Source organism: Lonchura striata, chromosome 8 (assembly GCF_050655825.1).
Source record: "Lonchura striata isolate lonStrDom1 chromosome 8, ASM5065582v1, whole genome shotgun sequence".
NCBI lineage: Eukaryota > Metazoa > Chordata > Aves > Passeriformes > Estrildidae > Lonchura > Lonchura striata.
The window spans coordinates 9,778,789-9,786,963 of NC_140710.1; the positions used below are offsets into that span (position 1 = coordinate 9,778,789).

The 8,175-nt window shown below is 60.7% G+C and overlaps 2 protein-coding genes across 3 annotated transcripts; one reads left to right on the forward strand and one right to left on the reverse strand.

The window, feature by feature from the left end:
- Nucleotides 1–506: 506 nt before the first annotated feature.
- HPDL (4-hydroxyphenylpyruvate dioxygenase like) lies at nucleotides 507–3,354 on the reverse strand. The gene is made up of 2 exons (XM_021530254.3): nucleotides 3,220–3,354; nucleotides 507–2,140 (listed from the first exon to the last, which is right to left on the reverse strand). The coding sequence occupies exon 2, from the start codon at nucleotides 2,127–2,129 to the stop codon at nucleotides 951–953; it is 1,179 nt and encodes a 392-aa protein (XP_021385929.3). The 5' UTR covers nucleotides 2,130–2,140; nucleotides 3,220–3,354; the 3' UTR covers nucleotides 507–950.
- A 1,246-nt stretch (nucleotides 3,355–4,600) lies between these two features.
- On the forward strand, nucleotides 4,601–7,860 carry LOC110470530 (selenoprotein Pb-like). Of its 2 annotated transcripts, none has more exons than XM_021530242.4 (5): nucleotides 4,601–4,654; nucleotides 5,370–5,592; nucleotides 5,691–5,903; nucleotides 6,042–6,177; nucleotides 6,807–7,860. In XM_021530242.4, the coding sequence occupies exons 2-5, from the start codon at nucleotides 5,384–5,386 to the stop codon at nucleotides 7,050–7,052; spliced, it is 804 nt and encodes a 267-aa protein (XP_021385917.3). In that variant the 5' UTR covers nucleotides 4,601–4,654; nucleotides 5,370–5,383; the 3' UTR covers nucleotides 7,053–7,860. The 2 variants fall into 2 exon arrangements, with proteins under 2 accessions (XP_021385917.3, XP_021385907.3); XM_021530232.4 differs by having other exon boundaries at nucleotides 4,601–4,649.
- The last annotated feature ends 315 nt before the right edge of the window (nucleotides 7,861–8,175 follow it).

Sequence of the window (8,175 nt, forward strand, 5' to 3'; positions counted from 1 at the left end):
GCACTGTGCTAAGCTGGGCGTGTTGGGCAGCCTGTGGTGGAATGTGAAGATAGCCTACAGGATCCTTAGATCTGGGCTGGGGGGAGAGCAGGGATTCTTCATCAGTGCACCTAAGAGCCCCTTGGCTGGGCATTAACTGCTGGTGACCCCAAATAAAGCACCCAGAGCACCCCTCCTGCAAGGGCAGATATCAGCCCCCAAGAGCTGTGCTGCTCCTGCCTGTGGGCTGCTCCTCCCTGGGCCTGAACAACTGCCCCCCGGGCTTTTTACAGGGTTTCATCCTCCTTTTATAATTTTTCTCTTGGGCTGCTCAGCACTGTTCCTGCTGAGTGTGCAAATGCACAATGCTGGGGGCTGGCAGGGACAGTCCTGGCAGGGTGCTAGGGGCAGTGATCTCAATTTTAGTGATACACCCACTTTAAGTGATGGAAATGGCCATTTCATCCTGACCTGGCACTCGGCACATCTTAAATAAAAAACCCAAAAGGATTAAAAATCCAAAGCAGTGCCTGTAAGTTAATTCTTTAATTGAGAGGAGGAAGAGGCCACCACTCACCCCCAGGGCTGGTCATGCTGTGCCAGTAAGTGGCCTCTGGATTATCCACTCCTCTTGGGCAGCCCCTCATCTCTCTGCATCTGGGGGTGCTTCTGTGCCAGCACACTCTTGGCCATGCTCCAGGCTCAAGTCTCAATAAATTAAGCTGAAAACAAGGCAGAAAGTTCTTTACATGTGGTCGATAAATCACTGGGAGCCCAGCAGGTGCCATGCTCACACCCCTGCTGGACTTGGCCCTGAGCATCTTGCTCCCACGCTGAGTTGGCTCTGGATTGATGTGGATCCTTGGTCCCCGCCCGCCTGGGCCATGCCAGGGATGGGATCTTTATGGTCCTTGCCCCAGGGTTGGAGTGGAGCAGATGGGGAGCTGAGGGAGGAGGACTGCAGCACTGCACTACTGCTGCTGGTCCATGTAGACCTGCACAGCTTTCCAGAGCGCCCGGATATTGCCTTCCCCAAAGCCGGGCGCTCCCCGACGGTCAATGAGCTCCAGGAAGAAGGTCTCCTCAGAGAAGATGGGATGGGTGAAGATCTGCATCAAATATTCCTGAGAGGGGCTCTCTGTGGCATCAGTGCCCAGCCGACCCTTGTCCCCAGGCACTGTGGTGTCCAGGAGGATGCCAAGCTCCGCCAGCATGTGGGGGTCCTGCCCAGCTCCTCGGATCTCTTCTGCTTTGCCCCCCTGGCTGTAATAGGTGGTAGGGGGTGTGAAGAACCGTGCCCCCCGCTGCTGCAGAGCCCTGGTCGTGCTGACAATGTCAGTGGTGCAGAGACCGACGTGCTGGATCCCAGCCCCGCCGTGCTGCTCCAGGAACGTGTCGACCTGGTTGGTGCCATTCTGGGAGAGAGACTCGGCAAAGACCAGCTTGCAGCCGTGTGCTGGGGTGCCCTGGGCGCTCTGCAGTGCGAGGAGCAGCATGCCCACCCCCTGCCCCCCCAGCACATACCCCTCAGCCGGCTTTTCCCGGGGGTTCAGCAGGAAGCGGTGGAAGCCGAAGCAGCGCTGGTACCAGTCCAGAGCCGCCCGGGCCCCGCCCCGGGGGCAGACATATGTGATGTGGTCAAAGTGAGAGATCTTGATCCCATCTCCTGTGGCTGAGGGGGCTCCTTGGATGGGCTGGAAGCCAGGCAGGAAGAGCCCCCGGTAACAGGATCGGTCCAAAAGGGTGTGGCTGATGTTGCCCACGACAGAGCTCACCACCCCATAGGTGACAGAACCAGCGTCATCCCTCAGCTCAGTGGGGGGCACCAGCAAGGAGCATCCCTGGCTCTGCAGCCACTTGCAGAGCCCCGGCACATCATCCACCTCGAAGCAGATGTTGGAGGCCGTGCCCAAAGTGGGCTGGGGATCTATGTCATAGAGAAAATCACGGGATGAGGTGCTGGCAGGTGCCAGGCGCTCGTTGACGAGGAAGATGGCAGATTCTCGTTGCAAGGCCACCTGTCGGACACGCGGCGTCTCCCGCACGGCCACCGGCTGGAAGCGAAAGGTGCTGGCCAGGTGCTGGCCCCAGCCCTGCCTGTAGGGCAGGTGGAGGGAGATGAAGCAGGGGCGGCTCAGCGAGGCTGCCATGGCTGGGCAGGCTGCAGGGAGGACACAGGGGATCAGGGGGGCTGCTGGCCCTGGGGAAAAGCCGTTCCCCCACCTTGCACACAGCACACCTGTGTTTGCAAGCACAGATGCATATGTGTGTAAACTCGCACCTTTTAAATGTGTGTATTTTAAATAACTGGGTCTCAGGAGCCAATTTGCACTGTGAAAGGGCAGCCACCTTCGGGACCAGCTACACAGAGCTGTCCAAGGATGCCAAGCGTTCCTGCAGGCCTTTCACTCTGCTACCCTGCCCCATGCTGGAGGTCCCAGAGCAAGAAAGCCCTGAGCCCTGGATGCAGCCCTGCGGGTCCCCTTTGGAGCCACGTGTAATTTGGGAGTGCTGAAGGGAGGTCAACGGGGATTCCCAGTGGAGGAGGTGTGCTGCACGTGTAAGCAAGATTATGGGGACAAGGGTTATGGTGGGAATGTCCTGTACCAGAACATGGACTGGTAAACATGGAGCAACACACTGGTTACAGCTAAAACGCTCCTGTGCTGCCCTAGCGCCTGTCAGGTGTGTCCCACCAGTGGAGGGGAGCAGTGGGGTCATGATAGGCTCATGTGCCCTTCCCCTCCCCAACAAGGACAGCGTGGAGTCACCATGCTCTCTGCAACAGTCTGGGAATAATGACCTTGCCCTAGGGGCACAGAGGAGGGACACTTCGGGAAAGTGATCTTCCTCCCCACCAATCCAAATATCTGTGATGCTCAAGAGGGAAAAAAGATGTGCCCAAAACCCCAATCGGAATCACCTCTCCAGAGCACCCACTGAGGCTTCCTGATCCCACGGCATGCACGAGCCGCTCTGGCCAGTCCTCACAGGTGTGCAGTGGGCTGGGGACAACACACCTGCTGAAATATTCCCTTCCACCTGCCCGCTTGCAGGGGCTGCGTGCACCGAGCTCTCCCTGCCCCTTCCCACCGGCCCAGGGCGGCGGGACCGCGTGGAGCCCGGCGAGCACATGGGCAGCGGCCGGCGCTCCTTCCCCGGCCCCGCTGCCCGCGGCGCTCCCGCGCCCGCCCCGCCCCGCCGCCCCCGCGCCCCGCTCGCCCCCGGGCCGCGGCTCACCGGGTCAAGGCTGCGGCGAACGGACGCGGCAGCGCCGGCGCGGGGCGGGGCAGCTCGCTGCGCCCCGGCGTGCACCGGGCACGGCGGGCCGGGCACGGCGCCCGCGGGACGCTCCCGGCGCGGGATCGCGGCCATCGCCCCGAGCACGGACGGGGCCGGCACACCGGGACCGCGCTGCCCGCTGCGGGTGCCGCGGTTTGCGCACCAAAAGCCGCCCAAGCTGAAAGCCGCAGGCACGGGATGAGCCGAGGGGAAGCGCCTGCCCGGCGGTGGCTGGGGCTCCTGGGGCGCAGCTCGTGTCTGTGCAGGGTCGTTCCCTGCCAGCCCGAGTCCCAGCACATGAACTGGGGAAACGTGTCCCTGCTCAGTGCTGGGCGCTTCACAGCGTCCAGGGTACCCGGGGGGCACTTGGGGGGAACAACGTGCAGGTGGGGGGTGACAGCTCTGAGGAAAGTCCGGTGTCAGTCATGAGGGACTGCTCACCATCCTTGCAGACATCTCTGGGCCCCTCAAGCCTCTCAGCAGTGATCCCCTCTCCCGCTGCTGTTTTCAGACGAATCCCCGCATTATGTGTGTCTGGGATCATATTCTGCCCCCGCTGTGACTGTGGCTGCTTGCCCTTCCCTGCCTTATCATGTTTTTGTACAGATCCCAGGTACAATAAACTGCTCAAATATTTGCAGAGATGTCCTTGTGCTGCCAGAGCGGTGAGCTCCTCTTGTTTGGCTGGGGGGTGGAATCAGTGTCGCTGTGATTTCCCAAGGAAACACCGACACTAGCACAGACCCATCAACGTGGGGCCGGACAGGAGGCATGGAACTGGACACTGGGGAGTTGCTGTGGGACCAAGCTTGGCCTGAGAACGGCCATGGGCACAACAGAACAGCCGGGCTTTTGAGGTGACACCCCACAGGGCAGGGAGCTCCAGCACCCTGCCTTGTATGGGAGACACCATCTTCTTGGCTGCAGGGAAGCAGAGACGGCACTGGTGGCTCCTGTGGCGCCCCGTGCAGGGATGGCGCTGCTGGAGGTCACCCCGCAGTCCTGCAACCCTTTGGTGTAGCAGTGTCCTTGGCAGTACCCCCAGCCCTCCTGTGCCTGCGAGGTTTGCAGCGGCTGTGTCCATCTCTCCCGTGTCAGCCTCTGGCGTCAGCCCGGCACCAGGCACCGCTTTGCCCCAGCACGGCTTGGGCTGGGCTGTGGCACCAGCGCCCCGAGGCCACATGGCACCGACGGGGACAGTGCCTGCCTTGTCGCTGTCCCCTCGAGGCAGGCGGTGGTGGCCGGGGCACAGTCCCCGCTCCAGCCAGGCTCTTCTCCTCCCTCCTGGGCGGGGAGAGTGGTCAGGAGATAAAAGGGAGACCAGGGCCAGCTGGAAGTTGCTGAAAGCTGCCGGGGCCCGGAGCGAGGGAGGACGGCAGCGAGGAGAAGTGCGGTATCGAGGGCTCGTTCTCGCGGGGAGGGGGGTGGGGAGTGGGGGCACATCCACCCTGTCCAGATCCTGCATCTCCCTGCTCCCTCCCCAGACCATTCCCTCCAGACCCATATCCTCCCTCTTGCCCATTGAATGTGCTGGATATTAGAGGGATGGGCAATATCCTGGGTTAGAGAGCTGTTGGAGGATAGGGCTTCAGGCAAATTTTGGGAGACTCAAGGGTTTTAAAAGCTTTGTGTACTCCCAAAGCACTTTGTGGGGTACCAAGGACTCTCAAGGTGACCTGAAGGTGAAACCATCTCTGTCTCAGTGACTGCTCACTGGCAGCTGAGATGATGAGGGCTGTATCCCTGCTCCCTTCTGGAGCAAAGTCAGACCTCTCTCTGGGGCTGGGTTTGTTTTGTGGGATCAAAGAAATGGAGAAGGCCCATGGCCAGAGGAGTACCTTCCTCTCTTGAGCTGTGGAGTGAGTCTTCATTGCCAGGGGAGAACAGGATGCTGTAGCAGTGGGTGCCCACAAAAGACAGCAGCAAGGAGCCAAATTCCCCACCTCGTACCCATTTCCTTGCCCCCTGGGATGGGGGTCCTGGCTTCCAGTGCCAGGATCAGGCCAATACTGCCCACACCCTTGTCTGCCCTGGAGCAGGCTGCAGGGAGGTGTTTTGGGGTTGCAGTGGATCTGGGAGGAGAGTAACACCCCATGTCCCCCTGCCAGGGCCAGGGTCCAGGATGGGGCTGCTGGTGCTGGCCCTGGCCACCTGGCTGGGGCTGGGGCTGGCCTCGGCCTCTGAGGAGACGGCCAACAGCAGCCGGATCTGCCAGGAGGCGCCGGCATGGACCATCAATGGCTCGAGCCCCATGGAGGGGGCGGCAGGGCAGGTGACGGTGGTGGCCCTGCTGAAGGCCAGCTGACAGTTCTGCCTGAGGCAGGCCCACAGGTGAGCCCCACTCCCGCTCCCCACAGCAGTCCCCGCCAGCTCGGGGGTGTCTGGCAGCCCCCTGCCCCGGCAGCCCTCCCAGCGCCTCCTTCCCGCAGCCTCGGGGGCCTGCGGGAGCGGCTGGCCCGGCAGGGCATGGCCGATGTCCGCTACATGATCGTCAACGAGAAGGCGCCGCTGTCCCGCGCCATGCTGCCCGAGCTGCAGCGCCATGCCCCGCCCGGCGTCCCCGTCTTCCAGCCCGAGCGGGAGGACCCTGACGTCTGGCAGGTCCTGGGGGGTGACAAGGACGACTTCCTTGTTTATGACCGGTGAGTGTCCCCCGACTCGCCTGAGGCTTTAATGGGTGTTACAGAGCGTTTGATGGGCTTCCAAAATCTCCTCTCATGCCTGGGCTGGGGGGGATTCCAGACCCCTGTCTTGAGTCAGGCCATGACTTCTCCCCTCAGGTGTGGCCGCCTGGCTTTCCACATCCAGTTGCCCTTCAGCTTCCTCCACTTCCCCTATGTGGAGGCAGCCATCCACTCCAGCCACATCAAGGACTTCTGTGGCAACTGCTCCCTGTACCCCAACACTACCCAGGAGGTAAGACGTGGAATGCTTGCTGGAGCTTGGGATCCCTTCTGTCCTTGGCACTGCACATCAGCAAGAGCAATCATATCTCCGTGTTGGGGATGGGCTCTGGGTTGGCAGCTGCCCTCAGATGTATTTGAGAGGAAAGGTGATGGAAGGTCTGGAATAAGGGCACTTAAATAGGTCAGAGCTTTCCGGTTGAAAAGGAATTGACCAAAGGGGTCATATCCCATGTCTAGGAATGCTAACTAGGACTGTTCCCATAAAAGAAAGGGCTGGCAGTGGATGCAGAGGTGGCAAGCTCAGAGCAAAGAAAAGGGTGTAGCTCTGAGCTTGGCAGGCGATTAGTCACTTCCCAGGAGAGAAGTACATCCAGAAATACTAAATGCTAATTTCTGTTTCTGGACCACAGACAGCTTGAGCCAAGGAATGCAAGTCTAGAGGCTTGTGCCCTGTGTGCTCCAGCCTCTCCTGTCCTCCCTGTGCCCTGGGTCAGGGCTGGAGAGCATTTGCTCTGACCCACAGTTTTCTGTATGATGAATGCTGGTCTGCCTTCCCAGTTCACAGCTGTGCCCCCAGGCTTCCTGCAGGGTTGTATGGGCATTCACATACCACAACAGTCCTTGTGTTACTTTCCTCAGGCTAACAGCACCATGGAGGGCTTTGCAACCCCGAGCTCCCTTCCTGAACACGAGGGGATGGAGTCAGAGACCCCTGTCCACCAGCACAAGCCCCTCCATCCTCATCGCCACCACGAGGTCAACAGCGAGAGGGACACAAACCCAAGTGAGGACCACAAACCTGCTACCCATGCTCACCACCACCATGGAGACCATGGCCAGCTCTATCACAAAGGGAGGAAGCAGAAGGAGGGGGATGAGCATTAAACCAGGCTGGGCAGCCTTGCAGAACCCAGTAGTGTGCAGATGACCCCAGCTCACTTCACAGAGGCATGGAAGGACTTGCTTTGGGCTGCTGGTCACCAGCAGCACTGGTTTAACAACTTCCTCCAGCATACCTCATGTGGGCTGTCCTCCTACGCTGTGATAGGGATGGAAATTCCCCTTGGACCCTTCTCAGTGCTGCGTTTTCAGCCCCAGGGCTCAGTTCTGAGCCTTCATCTGCCACTGCCTGCCTTTCTGTGCTCAATGAAGCCCGCTGTGCAAACCAGGAGGACCCTGGTCACTGCTGGCTGACACCGCACAGAGAAGCGGGGCGGGGCTGGAGGGGCCAGAGCTGGGATGGGAGCAGCGCTGCCGGCATCCTCTGCCAGAGCTGGGATGGGAGCAGCGCTGCCGGCACCCTCTGCCAGAGCTGGGATGGGAGCAGCGCTGCCGGCATCCTCTGCCCATCCAGACACCCCTGGGTGTGCTGGAAGCCCCGAGTTTCCTGGCCAGGGAGCGAGGGGAGGGACAGCGTGTGCCCGGCAGGACGCGGTCCGGGGGACTGAGGGCACGAAGAGCGGTGGGATGTGGCAGCTCGCCATGGTCCAAGCTGTAGCCCCGTGTCTGACCGTGCGCTCGGGTGTGTGCAGCGGTGCTGGTGGCCGCAAGATGGTGGCCTTGTCCCCTCCTGGAGACCCAGGGCCGAAGCAATGGCACCGCTCGGGGAGGGCAGGGTGACCGCGCTGAGGGGTGAGCGGGGCGGGAGGGCAGCGCGGACATCCGGAGTGCGAATAAAACCTCTGTGAAGTGACCACTGCTCGGTTTGGCCTCTGGTGGGCCCGGGGGGATCTTGCTCAGTGCACAGGGAGGGACACAGGGCTGGATGTAGACCCCAAGGTGCAGCAGCCAAGGATGGTTTACATCCCCTGAACAGGAGTTGGAAGTAAAGGAGTTTAAGATTGAAGATAATTCTTCTTCAAGAGAAGACCCCATCTCTTCCTATCTTCCGGCTGCCTCCCAGGATGGGAGTCCAGGACATTAACACTGCACTGCTTGGAGGATATTTGGCTTGGCACTTCCATACCTGGCTTGTAGGTGTAATGTTGGGGTGATTGCCCCAAGCTGC